Source organism: Tinamus guttatus, unplaced genomic scaffold (genome assembly GCF_059628265.1).
Source record: "Tinamus guttatus ecotype Peru unplaced genomic scaffold, ASM5962826v1 Tinamus_guttatus_pri_ptg000510l, whole genome shotgun sequence".
In the NCBI taxonomy this organism is placed as follows: domain Eukaryota; kingdom Metazoa; phylum Chordata; class Aves; order Tinamiformes; family Tinamidae; genus Tinamus; species Tinamus guttatus.
Window position 1 is genome coordinate 2,721,600 of NW_028289044.1, and position 19,028 is coordinate 2,740,627.

The 19,028-nt window shown below is 39.9% G+C and overlaps 1 protein-coding gene across 1 annotated transcript in view; it reads right to left on the bottom strand.

The window, feature by feature from the left end:
* The window catches only part of CPQ (carboxypeptidase Q), a 124,856-nt gene that overhangs the window by 90,908 nt on the left and 14,920 nt on the right, over positions 1-19,028 (bottom strand). Inside the window, exon 3 of the mRNA XM_010222536.2 lies at positions 2,103-2,310. Within this exon, the coding sequence (XP_010220838.2) occupies positions 2,103-2,310 (208 nt within the window). The remainder of the gene's footprint in view (positions 1-2,102; positions 2,311-19,028) is intronic.

Here is a 19,028-nt window from a genome sequence, read left to right on the forward strand (position 1 = left end):
AATGAGTTATTTACAAAGCAAGCAGTATATTAAATTCTGGTCAATATATAGACAAATACCAGCATTATATACACAAAATAATATCTAGAACTAGATTCATCAGATTTGCTCAGTATTCTGCAGTCAACTTCATGGGCAAACTCTATTTTTTAAACTTACAGCATGGTGCAATACCTGCTACCAGTTCTACTTCATGGGCTCATTTCAAGCTGCATTGCCTTTAGACCTCTGTGGTAGCTGTACCACCCACTGCTGATTTCTCATTCAGAGTTCTGAGATCTAGATTAGCTTTTGTCTCAATTCAAAATTAAAAATCAAAATTTTGACCGCTGAAAAGAACACCTTTCTATTCCACTGGATTCTTAATGCATTTCAAAACACTTTGGTCTACAAAACACTGTAAGGGTTGAGGTCTGCATTGTATTTTATTGCCTAAGTAGTTAAGGATTCCAATTTTTACCACACTAACAAAGCCAAATTAGCACCCACAAAAGTTTCGAGCTCTAAAAAACCTAAACATTCACTTGTTTTATTTTTCTGTTTCTTGGTTACATTTCCAAAGTGTGTAAGCTACCACTGGCATTAACCTCAGCAGGGGGCTTGTGAATAAGGCTTTACTCAGTCTTTCAAGAAACTGAGCTTCTCAGTGTAAGAAGTGAGGAGATCCCAAAGCATTTTGTGACTGAAAAAAACAGCAGGACAGCAGAGAGAAAATGAAGCACATGCCTGCATTGTAAAGCACCCCTGAGGATTTATTTTTATTTTATTTTTAAATATTTGAACATTCTATCCTCTGAGTTGAAATAATGTGATTTAGGAAAGACTGCATATTAGCTAGTTTACTAAACATTCAAATGACAGAGAATTAGGTTAGCTGCATCCTCATTTAGTAATTAAGGTATTGTCTTTAAATGAGTAAAGAGGCTTTCCCTGAAGCTAAATTCATGGCATATAAACCAATCAGGCACAACGGCCACTGCTTTTTTCCTGCCCAGTGATGAAACTTTTGGAACTATATGTATTAATACCATAACTGAGGAATTCTACATGTCACAAGTCAATACCACAAAATGTCCATCTAAGAACAGATAAAATTATTAAGAACTATGCCTTAATAAAAGGACAAAGATAACCATTCATATTTTCCATTGAGGTTAGGAAAGAATAATGTTTAAAAAACAATCATAGTTCAGTGGATCTACTTTAGCAGCAGTTTCTGATGCTGCTGTAATTGAGGTTGCCTCAGCATTTTCATGATAAACTACACAGCCAGAAATCCCCTTCTGTGCTGCAAGCTGACATAAAAGACCTTTCACTAGGCACAAATCCTCCAGCATCACAATTTTGGATCGTCTGATTTTAGCCTGAAAAGTTGGAAGAGAAAGCAGAGGGGAAAAAAAAAAAAAAAAAGAAACTTAAAATGGAAACCATCAATTTGGATCAAGAGCTGCAAAGAGAATTTGCAGCTACTCTTTAGCATAGATGCTTTATTCCAGCAATCTGCAGAAGAGAAAACATTTAAAAAATAAAGTGACAGCCTATATTCACTTTTGTATTTGAGGGAAAATACACACACACACTTTTTTCTAAACAGCAGGACCTAACTTAGTCAGACTGATCAAGGAACTACTCACAACTTATTGCAGAACAATGAGAAACATACAAGCACAAATCATTATGGCAACTATAACCCAATACTTGTTATTTAATAATTGTATTTGTTCTAGTGCTAGGGTTTTACCTCTGTTTACATATGTGCTCCTTTGTAAGCCTATGCAGCTGGTGCTATTTAACATGAGCTTTAAGTCAGGGAAACAAAAAGGAGGAGGTTAAATTGTGTATACAATTTAGCTCAATTTCCTGTTCTTAGAACACAGGAATTCTTTTGGTCTTGTAAAACATGTCCCAGTACATCAAGACTGAGCTTAGTGGTTTCAAATGTGCTACCTGAAGAAGCACGTAAAGCCAAGATGCCTGGAATGTATAAGAGTAAGTGACTGGGAGCTACACATTTGAGGGGTTTCTTGGGAAAGGATGTTCTTTGGATTTGTTTCATGTTTTTTAAGAGTGAAGTTGTTTTAACTTCGTGTATTCTCACTCACCTGCTCTGGGAACTTGCTTCCAACTATCTCTGCCACAGTGTTAAAGGAAGTAGCATCGGGATAGGTCTTGGCACCCAGCTTCAGGTACACAACAACCTTTGTGCCCCGCAGCGACATTCGCGACATCATTTCAGCATCTTCCACAGAGATGCAGGCAGTAGGAATCGGGGGTACACCCGGCTGGTAATTCTGCCATCCAGTATGAGGGCTGTAAAAAATAATAAAAACCCCGAGTTAACAACTTGGCTCTTTAAGTTAATAAAGTGATCACAAAATTAAGACCACCGCCTTCATTATCATCACTGGCAGACTGCCAAAAGGAAGAGAGTCACTGTGATTTAAGGAAATCTTCAACAGAGAACATTTAAAGTGGTTTTATGCTCATCGGCATATCTGACCACCACACATTCTGTATATTTCGACAGTTATTCTGCATCAGCACTGTTTAGGTCATTGCTATGCTTTACATACAATGCTCAATCCTCTGACACCATGCTCTCTTCACTACTCTATCAGGAAGAAAAGCATTACTTATTGAAGTTAACAGTTAATTGCTTTATTTCCCCTCTGCCCTATTAAAAAAGAAAAAAAAAAAGACAAATACTAAAATAAAAATTCACTATTTCATCTATTTTAATATCAGCCCGGACATGAAAGACACATTTATGTTGAAGAGAGCTAGTACGAGAGACTTCAGGACAAGTAAGACAATCAGACCATGAACAACATGCATGTTTCTTCTTTCTTAACACACAAAAGATCTTAAGCACTATTTGTAGATAAGAGAATTTAAAAGAGAAAAAAAAAAGAAACAGTAAACTCTACAGTAATTATGATTCTGTCATATTTTCCTCCAGTTTAGTTCTTTACTGGTAATATCAGTCAGAACATCAGCAGGAGAAAAGAAGAATTACAGGAGACTTTTCTCAGTAGAAGCTCTCAGTCAGTAAGAGACAATCAAGAAGAATAAATTATTTGGCAAATGGTATCAAACTCAGTCATTGTTTGAGAAGAACATACATTTTCCAAAGGACGGTTGTTTCATTACATTTGCAGAAGTGACATTCTCCAAATATAACGCACTGCTATAAAGCGTAGACCAATTCTGTGTTTTGTAGACCTCAAAGATACGTCGTGAACAAGATAAAATTTTTCATTTCCCCTAAAATTACATCTCTTCTTGTGGGAAGAGAACGATTTCCTGATTAACCAGGTTCTACATTTGTCATCAAAACTTTCTTTAACATTAATGGACAAATTCCTTAATGTAAATAACATTATTTCTCATTTTCTAGGTGCCTTGGTTGAGGCTTGTGGATCAGATCTGCAGAAGCGCTGAGTATGACACCTGCAGCTTATGTCAATGCTTTTAAAGTGAAGTTTATATATAAACCTAGGTATATCAGAAGAAAAAAAGCTGAAAAAATAAATAAAAGAAAGAAGGATATGAATATATCCCAGAATTTGTCAACACTCCTGATGTTACATCATTCGTAGCCTGTATTTTCCAGTTGTAAGGTAGAAATCTGTTTCACAGACTGTGATGATGACAGATTCAATGAACACTTGAGAAACATTTTAATACCTTGGAAGCTGAGAACCATTTTGACTATCCTGCAAATTGACTGCTATACAACTAAAATTCCTAAAACATAAATGTAGAATTGCACATTGAAATATTAAAATTATGGAGGAACTCTACAGTACCCTCTACAGTGGTTCTACAGTACCCATTTTCTGCAGTAAAACCATAAACTGAAATTTCATATCTATCTGCCCCGTTATTTCATTGTTACAGTTCTCCTTTGTAATTCTTATGTTTCAAAGTCAAAACTCAAGAGGCATTTCCAATATACATAAAATATTCACTCATACAGCGGCTTCCTCAGCCTTCTTTTGAATCTGCTGCTTGCCTCAGTTAGCAGGGAAAAGCCTGCCAGTAATATTTCCAAAGGAAACCTCTAAAGCCAGATCATATTTTTACACACTTATTATCCTATGAAGAAAGGCCAGAGTTGAAACTTCCAAGATAGCTCATGGACATTCTTCACATTAGCGGGACACCATTTTCACCTTTTTTTTTTTTTTAAAAAAAAATTTATTTATTTATTTTTTCTACAATGCATCACTCTTATAATTTTAATGTTCTTTCTATCTACAAGGCTAACTGTGTAAAAATGTGATATTGCTATTGACCCAAGAAAACCCCAAATATACTTTTCTGAGTCTTCTATACTGGAGAAAAAAAGAAATAAAGAAAGAAAACCCCACAATATTCCTAGAGTGCTAGTGTTGAGGAGAAGGGAAGAAATCCTCTTTCTAGGAAAACAGATTAGATAGATTAGATAAATAAGAGGGGCTATTCATTTCTCATCTTGACAGCAAGAAGACATATGGCAATGAATAACATGAACAGCAAAATAGATATGTAAGAAACATTCATTGAAAAGAAAATGCTAAAAATCAGTTCCAGAGGTTTTATGGGAGCTGCTTCCGAGTGCAGACAGATCTGTTTATTAGGTGGCAACAGTTTAAGAAGTTATTGCTCCCACTTGCTTCCTACTGAACCTCGCAGGAAGGCTCGTGCCTCATCAGCTTCTGCAGAGCGGGTCTCAGCGACTCATCTGCAGCGTAACAGCCGTCCCATCTCCAGGGCATCTCATCCCATCTCAACACCAGGCAGCCAGCAGCTCCCTGCAGCACAATCCTCGCCGGGCAGAATAAACTCATGTAGACTCGTAACCTTCAGACCTCGCATGTTTTCTCCTTTTCCTTTGTCCCTGTAAATAAACCCCTTCCTATTTTCAAACTACCACAGTCTGCTGCAAATGTTTAACATTCTTGGAGTGTTTGGTGATATATCCAACATGTTGACCACTAGACTTTCCAAAAAACATAACATAAGCACTCCAGAAAGAAATAACAATATGACAGCTTCATGTATTAATGGTCCAGAAAACCTACATCAGATCAAATAATCAGATCAAATAAACAGACAGTTCATTTTAATGAATCCATTCACTTTTGTCTTCTGGCAAGTTTACTTAGCAGGGGCCAATAACATGCCAAGCACACCAAACTGCAGTAATTCGAGTTTTATCACTACCTATTTCGATTTCATTCCTCTCATTATTTCCCAGATGCTCAACAAAAGAAACTCCTAAAACTGTACTTGCTTCTCCAGTTTAAGTAGTAATTACATTTCTTCAGGATGCTCCATCCTGAGGTTCCAAAACTGTGAATAAACCTACTGACAATATATTATGTGCCTGCTAACACGTGTTCAGTGACCAAGTATTTGCAGGTTTAGAGTTAATGGCAGCTAAGACAAAAACTAAACTTTGAAGTCAGTTAGTAGCCCTGGCATTTTTTAACCTCAGACTGCTATTTTGCTGACACTTCTATGGTAACAATAATAAAAAAAAAAGTCACCATCATTCAATCCAACTTTTCTCCTGAACAGCTGACAATCTGGATAAATACAGCTTTTGCATTTTGTTTTTAATAAACACCTATATTTAATAAACACTAAATTGAAATGTATTCAAGAGAAGTATCGCAGCATGAATAGAAACATGAAAGAAAAGACTCCAAAAAATAAAGCATGCTCCATTAGAAGTGCATATCAGATGACCTATAAGACACAGACATGTGCCTTACATCTGACAGAAGAGCGCAAAGGCACAGTAAGTTAACAGTCTTCTATTTAGTTATCTCCTGAGTAAAATAGTCAAGTATGTACAAACGTAAAGCTATAAATGTAAAGACGTGCTGCTGGTGCCAGGGCAGTCCTAACCAGATTTACTGTGGTAGCTGGCCTTGCATGGTTCATTACTTTGTTCCTTGATTGCCACCCCTTATCTCTAAGATAAACTAAAATGCCCGAAGACAAATAAACTGTATGAAACAGTTTATACAAGCTAGGCTGGATGCTGTGATAGGAAACACATCTCAAGTTGAGGCCATAGACTAAGAGAACAACCTCCTAAAGGGAATGACATCGCAAGAACTCCAGCGTAAGCACTAATCTTATGAAGTAATTCAGGGTTCAGGAATACAAAACTAAGGCTCAGGAGCTCCAATTACATACTTGACAATATGCTTTCTATAACTTCATAAAATCAAGTTTCGATTAATAGGTCTGATCTGTATATTCTTCAAATCTGTTGGATGTTGTCAGCTGAGAGAACGAAAACAACTTCCTTCTTCGTCTTCCCAGCCATTCAGAGCCACACCAGTCACACAGTGAGGAATGAGGGTTTTTTCTTTCATGCATACTGGCAAACTTGCTAAGAAATTCCAACCAAAGCTCCAAAGCTTGCTTCATTCATAGGTTTTATAAGCTCACTCACCAATTCAGTAAAAGTTATGGCTGTTCTTTGGATCATTGGCATGCAGCACTTCCCTACCACGAGCTCTGTCAACAGATATTGTGTTGACAAAGGAAGAATTTTGTATAACGATGGAAAGAGGTAATATATCTGTCTCCTATCAAGGACAGATTATTTGCGGTCTGGATTATACAATCTTTTCAGGATTCTTTTGTAACAAACTTTAATTGATGTTGTATCCTCAAAACTGTAACAAAATCTAAGATAAATTCCAGATGTGACTAGCCTTACTGAGTAAAATCCCCTTGGAGAAGTACAGCATCAATTTTTTATAATAGGGATTCCATCAGAGTAACATTTGGAAAACTGCAGCTAATCAATGCTAAACACTCACTAAAATTAGGCTCAACCAAATTAGCACAAAAGCTCTAACATAATTATCTATGAAAGAGTCTACAGAACACAATTAACACACATCTATTTGTATTTCATTATAATATTCAGCTCCACATGCACCAAGGGAATTCTGTGACCACCTCAGAAGCTTTTTTAAAAGCAGCATTGATTGGCTATGGCAATGTCACTCTATCTAGAAGCAAAACAATCAGAAAAAAAATTCATTAATGGTAAAACGATCAAATAAAGCAAATCCAATAAATTTAATCTTGAGACTGTAAGTGGAAAAATCTGCACAATTCATTCCAAATATTTACAAAAGAAAAAAAAAAAAAAAAAAAAGCTTGCATCAGCTGTTCTCCAACCAAAGAGAAAACTGCTTCTTACAGACACGAGGCCATTTAAGCCACATTGAGGAGCCATTTAAGCCACACACACCTGTTTTTACTTCCTGGTGTTTGGCAGGAACCAGCACCCTCCTTCCTGGGAGGCCTCCACGCCTGCCGTGCGCTGCCACAGGCCTCTCCAGAGGGAAGGCTGAAGCCGGCCCTGATCTCCAGCAGCTGCAAGGCCTCTGCTTCGGGGGTGTCTCCTTGTTCTGGTGCCTCCTTGTTCTCAGCCTTGGGCAGAAGCTGCCTTTATACTTTCAGTGACTCCACAATCACCAGAGACTAGTGAGTGCAAAGGACAGATTAAAAAAAAAAAAAAAAAAAAAAAATCACAAGGCTAACACTGCATAAGTAAAGTGAAAGGTGTCTAGATCTTGCCTTCATCCAACTTCCATTTAATGCAGTGCCTCATTGCTAACAACACACATCAAACTAAAACCATGAGGCACAGACAGGTGGGAAGAGGCCCCACAGCTTTCAGCGTAGGATCACAGTGCAGCTTCCAACTCTCCACCTCACTGCAGCCTCTACAAGACAGCAGGAAGAGGAAAGGTGCAGATTTTCTGTAACCAGCACATACATTAAGTTATACTACAAAATGAGCTTCCTCTGCTGTAGAAACCAAGTGCTATGGGAGAGTAAAGGGACATCCCTTCTTCTGAAGGCACTGAAGGGCAACGTGCAGCCACAGCTCTCAGGGAGCCAGAGGAACAGGAAGGGAGACAGTCATCTTTTACCCACCATAAAACTCACTCCTCTTAATCTGGTGATTGCAGAGGTAAATAGAGGAGAGCAAGGTCTGAAAGGGGATGTGGGAGAGTTTTGGACTCGCAGAAGAGGGCAGGGACGGAGCTTTTCCTCCTCCCTTTCCACTCTGTGCTGCACACCAGCTAGGACAGCACTCTCTGGGCACTGTCCTCCACAGAAACCTGAAACACAAACCTTAAACAGAAATGTATTTAGAAATAGCTTTGCTGCAATGCAAACAAAGCCCTGGGGAGATACATTGCACAGTTTAGAAAGGCTTATGAAACAACAGGAATACAGGAGGAGTCTAGAAAACCCACACGGCAAGAACATGAACAACAGAGACGAAAAAAGTCTCTGAAGAGAGAACACCATGCTAGGGCAAGAGGGAACCGTTTGGACTAGGTAACAGAAGTCTTTAAAACACAGATAGCAGAATGGCATAGGTATTTTCATCACATATGCCATGGAAACAAACCCCAGCAGTGAAAGAGAGTAAGAGATGAAAAGGAGAAATCTAGTGATCTTTTATGCTGCTTACGGATATAAACCTGGCTCTACTGAAAATCAGTGGCAAACCTTCCACTAACTCCAATGGAAGGAAAATAAATAAACAAACAAACAAACAAAAAGGGTTTAAAAATCAGTTATCTGAGGTGAAACGAGGAAAAAGAGCAAAGAACTTGACCACATCCTGTCTCAGACGGTGAAGAGACCAAGAGCTATTGCAAGACACTCATCTGAGCAAGACCCCGCATGGCTAGGGATATCTAGCACACAGCTGTTGTTTTCACGAAAAGAATGTAGGAGTTTTCCAATAAAATGTTAATATCTTGAGAACTTGGGTCATTTTCCTTCTTAAAAAGAAAAGAATCACTGTCAAATGGCAACACTTTCCCTCATATTGTTTTATTTTAGATATCAAGTTTATCAAGCTTTTTGGTATAGAATATATTTATATATATACATATTTTAATTGTCTGAAGATTTGGTCTCTTCCTTTTTGATCCAGGAGATATGTTGATGCCTTCCCCATCTACTTAAAGAGGAAAGAAAAAAGTCCCAATCATGCTCTTAGGTTTTTTGCATTTCTTTAATATCTATTAAGATTGCTTGGGATAGTCTCTCTTGAAAAAGAGACTGACTGAAACAATGTAATTTTCTTTCCACTTCTTTCCATGCTGCTGAGGAGAAGGTTATGGAATAAAAAGGCAGCAGGCTGGAGGTTTTGTCAGAATGTGTAATAATGGATCACAGCTTTCATAGTCTCCAAGCATATTTAAACATGCACCATCCCCTTGGACTTTAACCAAGAGATACATAACCACACATTTCAGAAGAATTATGGTGGTAGAGCAGGTGAACTGGATTTAGGGATGCTAAGAGACTCCAAACTACAAGTGACAGCTATGGGAATGCCACAGCTCTCCTGGCTCAGCTCCGGAAGCTCCAGCACAACAGGACTCCTCTCTTTCCTCTCCTCCTGTCTGTCTTGATGTCCTTCCTCCGCTCAAGCAACATCCATGGGGGAGAGCAGGCAGTGAGCCACTTCCATTCATACACTTGTGTACACACCAAAAAAAATGCCTTAAAACTCAAGGTAAGGAAACACTGAAACCCGCCTAGTGCAACCAATATTCAACCAACATTCCCAATCTTCAAATGTTAAATAGGATTGAAGCAAGAAACTAGGCCACTATGCAAAAAGAAAAAAAAAAAAAAAAAAAAAAAAAAAACACCCTAATTGTTAATAACTGACCTTAACATTGAGACTAAATATGGAGCTTCATGAGTAAAATAAACGGAAAATCTGTTAAAAATTGTTTCTATTTAGAAGAAATGGTAGCATGTAATTTTGGAAGCATAGTTAGGTGGCCACTCATGACCAGAACTCCTGGTTTAAAGGACAGTAGTCAGTCAATGCCTTAACCACTGAACTGCTTCTCTGAAACGAATAGCTGGGAGCCGATGTGACCATGCGAAACTGTAAGTCACACATTATCACTTTGACCTGTCACCTTAAAACCAGAACATGGACACCACTATGTGGACCAGTGAAACCACGGGTTGCAAAGATTGTGACAAAACATGTTTTTCTTTGGAAATTCCTAATTTGTGAGCCCTGAAATAGTTTCCATCATCTGGGAGGATCCTTTTGAAACCCTGACAGCCAGGCTGGTTCCAAACTCCTGCAGCTCTGCTCTGCTCCCTGCTAACCCTGTAACATCTTCCTGAAGAATACAGCTGGAGGCAAAAAACAGTGCACTTCTGTCTATATTCCCTTAGCCAAAAGCATACTCAGACTAAATACCCCTTCAAGTTTCACAGGTGCTTTCTCTAATATCTAACAGTCATCCAAAACGCACCAACCTGATCGACTGCTTTGAGAAGCCACTAGTTTGTCATGTCTCAGCCAGACCTGCTTCCCCACTCTGCATAACCTCTCCTGCTTAGATAGATATACAACTAAGTATGATGAGTTGCTACTGATCTAAGCACTCTAAAATGTTCTTTTTTTTCAATCTTGTACTAAACATATGACTAATTACACTAGCTAGTTCAGTTCATCTGTATTAAGAGGGAGACCCTCACAGGAATGAACGGCATTTGTTCTTTTTATTTTGATACCTTTCAAGGACTACAATTACATGAAAGTCTCCCGTGTTTTGCAGCAGTGTTTTCTGGTTCCTTGTCATCCTTTCCCACTTGCCTGTATTCTGCCATTCTTTCACTAACACTTAAATTATTGCACTGAATAAAACAGAAAATATTGAGTAATAAAAGGTACAGCTTTATATGTGAAAGGGTTAAAGGAATCTGTCACTGAGAAGTACCATACAGCATTACACTCTGAAACCTAATTTTAGGCACTGAAAAACAGCTATGCTTCTAAAATCATAAATTGCAGCTGTACATATTATCCCAAGTAGCTCTGCTGAGTTTTCTCATAGGTATGTTTATTCACATCACACTTCTGGCAAGCCTGAAATATTAGAATTCTCCTAATACTTCATCATACAATTTCTGTTTTCCAGATTTTCATCATTATAAAGTGAACAACAAAGAAGCAAATTGTTTTCTCAAGCTGCAACCTTGGATGGGCTCTCAGGGGAACCCAGCAAACTTGGATATTGATCTCCAGGTACTGGCTGCAACCAGGGTCAAATCCCTGCTCAAGCTCTTTGGGCTTGGAGCACATCTCAGATCCCTCCAGCGTCCTTTCTGGACATACAGACTCTGTTCTCATCCTCTGAAATTCTCTCTGGCTTTCCCAGGCCTCCCTAGCAGCAACTGCACACAAGTGTGAATGTGGGAGCCCTGCAAGCTGTTGCTCCCTGCTTTGGAGCCTGCAGGAAGAGACAGACCCAGACAGACAGAGTATTCTTTTCCTCAAAGAGATTTCTATAACAGCCACAATCTACTCACTGAAAAGGCAATAGACAGATTATAGCTCTCTCTTTCCAAACCAGGTTTTTGGCAAAATCACATCTGAATCTCAGGACCTAAATTCTAGGTTTGACATCCTCTTTTTGAAGATAAAGAGTTGTTACTAAGAACAAGCCTTGTGCTTTTATGAAATTCCAGCTCCTTCACACTGTTTCCAGCAGCTTCCAGTCTTTCATGGTGAGTTGTTATGCAATTGAACTCAATAACCACACTCATTTTTTTTTCCTTTAGGCTACAATCAACCAGTTGCTTTCAAATGCTTCCATCTGAACATAAAACCTTCCAGGGTAATGACTTGTTCTCTGCCATTCACCTGCTGCCAGGTATCCTCCTGACAGTTCTCCATTAAATCATCCTTGACTTCCAATCCAGCAGAGATTAACAATCACACACAGCGCACTTTATAATAAAAACATGATTATATGGAGGATTATTTACCAGCATGCCCACCCACTGTTAAGAAATAATACAGTTGTTTCTTCTGGAACAGGGAAATTATTGCAGAAGCTCCTATTTGCTGCCTAATCACAGCTTAGAAAAGTCTGCTTTTAATGATGTCCTCTTTACAGCAAGCAACATACAACTGTTACACTAAATTAACATTCCAACACGATACCTCTGTTAGCAAACAGGGAAAGAGAGAAAATACAGTGAGCTGCTAGAGCTCCCCCAGGGACACAACTGCAGAGCGATGACTGCAACTCCAGAGCCCCTAGTTTTAATCCACAAGATCATTCTCCTCCAGGTGACAAAAGCATCTCCTTTGCTGCCCTAAGGTCTGGAACTGATGTGGGTTTTCTGGAGCTGAACAGGCCATTTCAGCATCTCTTGTGGGGGCACATGTCGTGTGCTTCACTGGCACCTGCAAGTTAACGTGAGAAACCGCAAATGAAAAATGCACTTCAGAAACCTCATGGTTCCTTTCTGCTTCTTACCCTCAGAAACAACATGCCATAAAACCTGCAAATGTTCTTTTGTGATCATAGTGAATCAGAAATCCAGTAACAAACAGGTATGCAGGGACTGTAGCCCTGCAAAGTAACAACAAAAAGAACCACAGCAAAGGGGGCAGCTCTCAGTTTCGGCGTGTTTGCAATCTCTGTGTTAGGCTGTCAACGCCGAACCACTGCTGCGAGCCACTGGGAAAGCTACGTAATGACCAAACAGGTAACAGGAGTCACATATCATCACCCACCTAGTGAGGGACATATGGGAACGATCTATAAATACCCTATCAAAGGTCAGTGTTGAACAGGATCGCTGAAGTTTCGGCATACTTGCACCATCCTCCTACATATAGAAGCAGCACGAGAGAAATATAGGGTGCCTGAAGGAGACGAAAACATGCAAGTAATCAGAGCTGGCATCACTGGCAGGGCAGAGGCAGGAGTTGGCATCTCTCATTTAATAAACCAGATGGAGAAGGATTTTCACCATTTAGCCTTACCCTAAAGGCAAGACCAAGGAATCAGCAGTTGATGCAACAAGATGGACACAATGAGAGAGCTCAGGTGACTGCTGGATCTGAAGGGGACAACAAAGACAGCAAAAACAACGAAAAAATCCAGACCAGAGAAAAGGGTTAGAATAATTGAAATAGTTACACATATGAGGCACAAAATATTACTTTTCCAAGGAAGAGCCCATTACTACTATTAAATATCAGACTAAATCTAGAAAATTCTAGAATAAGCATGTAATAACAATAAGCATGTAATAATCGGTTTCGACTTCTTAAAAATAGAAGTCAAAATTTGTCTCCCATCCATTTGATCACACGGAAGTGCCTGACAAACTGCATTGGAGCAAATATACCAGAGTAAGGGAATCCTGTGCAAAGACAGCTTTGAATGAAGTAACACAGAAATATCCTGCCATATGGACAACCCACCAGCAAGTCTGTGGGAAGTGGAAGAAACAGTAAAAACAGAGACACGAGCTCTACCCCCTGGAAAACAACACAAGAACTCTTGCAAAGGCAAAGGAAAATACATTTGAGCAAACAATACATGTTTGCTCATATGTTTGAGCCCCCAAGGCAAAATACAACAAGGAATCAGCATTTCCAAATCCAATGCATGCTTGGGTCATAAGTTGGTGACTTTGTGGATGTTCGCATGTGAAGTGCATTTAAGAAACGGCACCTATATTTGTTTGCTTGTTTAAGTAAAAGGTTATACATCAAATAAAACATTTTGATATACGCATGAGATTTTGAAACATGCAAGTCCAGTCACCGTCCCTAAGTAAATTTGTGTTCACTTTTGGAAATCAGCAGCAAACTTTGAGCAAATTACTTCAGATGTTTTACAACACATATAAGATGTTTCATGAAAAAAAATCTGTAAAGCACACTCAATAAAACTGATCTGTAATAGGTACTTTTTCTAAATCCATTTTGTGTTGTTCTGGATCTGATGATAATATTTAAAAAATATCTTTAGTAAAGGAAGAGGAAACCATAGTGAATGGAAAAGTACAAACTGGAAAATCAATTGTAAGATATGAAAATAGTATGACTGGCTAGTGTGACAAATATATAGTGTAGACCTTCATACAAACTGTTTCAACGTTACCTAAACCAAACTCAAAATCTGAGTCACAACGCTCTGGGGCATTAATGGCGTTAATTCTAGGACACACCAAGGAACACAGCCTTTACTCTCATTACTTAAAAAAATAAAATAGTAATTCAAAAGGAGAGTATTAGGTTAGGATATATGAAACACCAATGCTGTACCATTCTGGCACAACCATTCTGGTACTATTTGATCTCCATCAGTTGCCCAGAGCCACGTGCTCCTGTGCTTTGCAGATAACCACTCCAGGTAAAGTCCTCGTGCTGCACATACACAGGAAAAAAACGAAGAATCCGGATACACTCCACGTGCTCCTCAAATCTTATAAGCAGTTGAAAAGAAATCCTCCCCTTGTAACAACAATTTGTTGGCACTGTGTTACTCACACCCTGGTTTGGAACCCTTAACTGTATTTTGTCTTTTTTTTTTTAATCCTCTGAATTTACAGTCTTTACATACTGGTGAGTATGTGACAAACTTATTGTCAGTTCAATCAAGAAAGACAAGTGAAAAATGCCAGAACAGTAAGACAGGGCTTGCAGTTGATGCAGGAAGGCACCTCGGCCGTACTGGGTGCTTCGGCCCTCGCTGGTTGGGTGTTCGTCGGCCCTCAGACTTGCTCAGAACACCAGAGCTGCCTGGGGTTAAAGCAACAGGAAATCACAAAAACTACTAAAATTTCCTGTGTTTAAACCACTGCAATTACAGCTGTAACTTCTTAAAGTTCACTATGAGAAACCCAAGATTTGACAGTTTCATAAGCTCAAAATCTTTATATAAAGGAACCAGTAATTCAAAGGCAGAACACAACTACTCCTTTAAATCTTCTTAGTAGAATATTATCAAACGGAATCAGTGGGTGTTCATGGGACCTGAATAAGATCAGAGTTAACATATGTTCCTCATGATATGGATGGCCATCTAACCATCAACCAAACGTAACAGCCAATGGTGTTAGGAGCGGGGGTGGCCAAAGGAAAGAACTTGAGCAGTGCCTTAATAAAGGTCTGTCCAGTGATGCTAGGGGAGGGAGCTGCGACGCCAGAAAGACCTTTATCCTCACTGCACATTTCTGGATAAAACCTCCATACCCAAATAGATTTTACCAACCTCTTACTTGCCAAAATAGAAGGACGCTGATTATATTACTGGATACTAAATGGATAAAAATCTTCCCTATCACAAGAAAGTATCGCTGAACAGGAGGAGCCCAAACTAGGGGGGAGTAGAGAGAACTCGTCTCAGACACAGCAGTATTTTACCGACTCCCATAAGAAACAAATATGCCAGATCTATGAAACTACCCAAAGGTTTCGTATCACACTTCAAACCCTGCCTACTGGGAAATACAAAGTTATTATAAGTCATTTAAAAAATGGCAAAAACTTTGGCCAAAGTCAGACTGGGGCTTAAGGAACCTCATTTCTCATCATTATGAAGTTACTTGAAATTTGGGTTTTAATCTCTGCCCAAATTGCACCAACTGCTGTACAATATGGTGAAGTGCTGGCAAATTACCTCCTAAGGAGATAAAGTTATCTTGCTGGCAGTCAGGATTTGCCCAAAAGGGAGCATAAAGACTGCACTGCAGAATGGAGTCTGGCATTTTGGCCTTCAGGGAACTCAGGGAGCAAAGCAAACATCAGTGAATCAGTAAGCAACAGCAAGGAAAGCTCCTGAGGGGAGGGCAAGAAAATAAATCCCAACATCAACGATTCTCTGAAGGGAACAAAGATAACACAGCCAGTACCACCAGTGTAACTAGAATCTTGCAGGAGCTCACTAGAGATCTATGAAAAATGGTGTGTTCTCATTTCTCTATGTTATAGCATAAACATGGATAATCTTTAGTAGAATAAAATCCTTAATAGGATAAAAACCAATATGTCATCACTCGATTGCATAGGATATTCTCCTATGCAACATCCTATGGCCACGGAATACTGCCTTAGGACAACTTCTCATTGAAATGTTTCCTAGAAACAATTTTTGCTGCTATCCTAATCCCAAGAGTAAAACATGTTCACAGATAACCAGTGGTGCTTCCCAACTTCTTCATCCTTGCCATGAAATTACAGTTACCCCTCTACAGATTAACCAAGCCGAGTTTTCTGCTACCTTTATTCCTTATATCTGCACAAAATGGAGAGAAGACGCCTCTCCAGAACGAGACCATTTTTGAAACTGTTCTGCACAATACCAAACAGTTGAGAATCAGGCTCATCAGTTTTCCAGTTCCCTTAGAGATCAATCCTAATCCACCTTCACCAGGACTGCATTCTCCTCCTTGCTAAAAGGAAGTAACACCTCAATACACACATCCCACCACTTTAGCCAGTGACAATAAAAACTCACAAGATAGGGGTAAAGAAACACTCTAAAAACACAACTAGGCAATTGCTTAATAGTATGGGCCATGATCCAAGGGACCTGGCATCATGAACTAGGCATCCCCTAACTCAGCATCCCAGATACCAAGTTTGCATTGCCACATGTAAAAACACAGAGTGTTTCTATACTCAAGAAATACCATAACAGCTTGTTTTTGCATTCAAAGAAACGTCCCATGCTACAGACAAACACAATTTTTGGAATCTTAACTCAGTAACTTTCTCTCTTTGCAACAATACACCTTCTCAATACTTTTATTTGACAGAAAGGAAGTCTTAACTTAGTCATTTCCACCAAAAATAACATCTGATTTTACATACACACCAGCAGCAAGGAGACACACGAGGTTGACTGCAATAAATACCTCTAAGTTTGTCTTTCTTGATACCCAGAAAGCCTAGACTTTGTCTCCGTTGTCCCTCTTGGTATTATCATTTATTCATAAAGAGACCACAGGGCTTCTTCACCAACTGCAAACTGCGCCTCTGAAGTAAATCTTTGCATCAGAGAAGATGCATCTCTGGCCACTACAGTAGAAATTATATCCTAAACATTTTGAAGCACTATGTTGAAGATTTCAGTTTCTTAAAAGTCCCATGAGGCGTGAGTTAGCGTTTTAATCTGAATGACGAGTGAGCTTTTGAAGTGAACCTCCCCACATCCCCTTGGTGTGGCTCACATCACACAGTCTGCTCAGAGCTCCAGGGCTGGATCCCCTTCCGATGGCAGCACTCAAGGAGCTCCCTTGGCATGCTCCAACCACCAACACGCGTCGTCTCAGCTGTTGCCCCTAAAATAACGAAACTTTAATCGCAGCTTTTTGAAAAGTGATGTTTATTTTAATTAGTAGTCAAATGGAAAAAGTAGTTCTAACCTAAGGACATTTGTTTTGAAAGGAGTAAATATGATTTGCAATTAAAAGAGGAAAAAGTTCAGACAAGCAATTCTTGTATTTCTTCCAAGAAAGAGAGACATAAGATTATTTCATTAACCAAAGAACAGGGATGCAGGCTCACAGATGGATTAAAATATAACCCCCTTCAGCACACTGGAGAGCTTAATTAGAAGCCAAGAAAAATCAAAAGAACTGAAAAGAACAACAGGGAAGTAACTTACAACCACATTAGTTTTAGAGACCAAAGCCTAAAGTAACTGAGGTGCTACTAAAGCAAGTGCTCCTGAAGGGACTCAGCATGGGAGGGGGGAACCAAGTTTCACACGGAGCCAGGTCTGAGACGACACACGCTGTGGTTGTGTCCGCTCCAGCTGCGCATCCTCTGTGCATCAGCCACACCGGCCTCTGTGTGGCCAGCCGTGCCACTGGGCTCGTGCTCCTTCAGCAGCCGAGCAGATGATGCTGGCACTAGGATGTTGTGGGTATATGAGAAAAGGGCAGCTGTGAGCACTGGGGGAACAGTGAAGTGAAGCAAAAACTCACAGACCTAATTACATAAAAAACCTACTTCATTCTGTGTATATAAGACAGTTTCACTCTTCTCGTCTTGAAGACAGAAGCAATGAACAATCTCAGTTAAATTCAAATGCCCAAGGAAAACTAGTAGTTTCCTTAGTTGAAAAGTAATTTGGATGACAGGTCCCGTGTGACAGCAGACGGTGTTACTGAAGCAAAAGTGATGACAAATCTACCTCCTATTTTGTGCTATAACAGCTTTGTTTTTTATAGCATCATCTACTTTGCTTTCTAAATAACTAAGAAAAAAGAAGCAAGTAGAAATGGCTAGCTGAAGAGTTCCTGAAATTATTTTATAGATTAAATTTTAAAACTTTGCACTCAGATCTAAACTTTTTGGCAGGAAACACCTGGTGGTGCCGGTCCTGGCCCTTTCCTCCTTTACTGGTCATGAGGGGCAGCCTCCTGCAGCAAAGCGCCGTGTCCCACCTGGTGACACACGGAGGGGGCTCAGGGAGGCTCTGCGGATGCTGAGACCCTCTTGGCTCCTCTCGAGCAGGCCGGACTCGCGGGTTCTTGGCCTGCTTCCTCTCAGGGGGGTTCCTGAGCTGCAGCACCGCTCCCCATCGCCGCGACGGGGCGGCACGCGGCAGAGCGCGGGACCGGCAGCCCAACACGGCGTCAGCAGGTCACAGCAAGAAAGAACCCTAAAGTGCCAGCAAAAACCCAGGCACACCGAGATTCCCCGCGGAAGGAAGGGCAGGACGGAAGGGAAAGGGGCCCCCGGGGCTCACATCACAGCCAGGGGAGACCCTGCAAAGCCGGTGCATCCGTTTTGAAGGCCAGATGCACCTCTTTGCCAGAAAAGCAAATAAAAATAAAAGAAATGCTACCAAAATCACTACAGTACTGCAGATTTCAGAAAACACAATAGGACAGACAGAAGACGCTGGGCCTACCTCTACTAAAAATCTCCAGTTGCACTCACAAATTCAGCATTCACACAGCACTAGATGAGAGTTACTAGAATTTCACAAGGAGACATAGCTCTTGGCCATGTCTAGCTGTGAAGAAGGAGATAGAAAGTGAAGGAAATTGCTTCTTTCAGATAAATATAGGATGCCGAATTCAGCCAAAAATAAATTTCAAGAATATATGCCCTTGATAGGTCTCCAGAGTACTTCTCTCTCTGTTTTGGCCTTGCAATAGCTTGTTCCTGGTTTATTATCTGTATA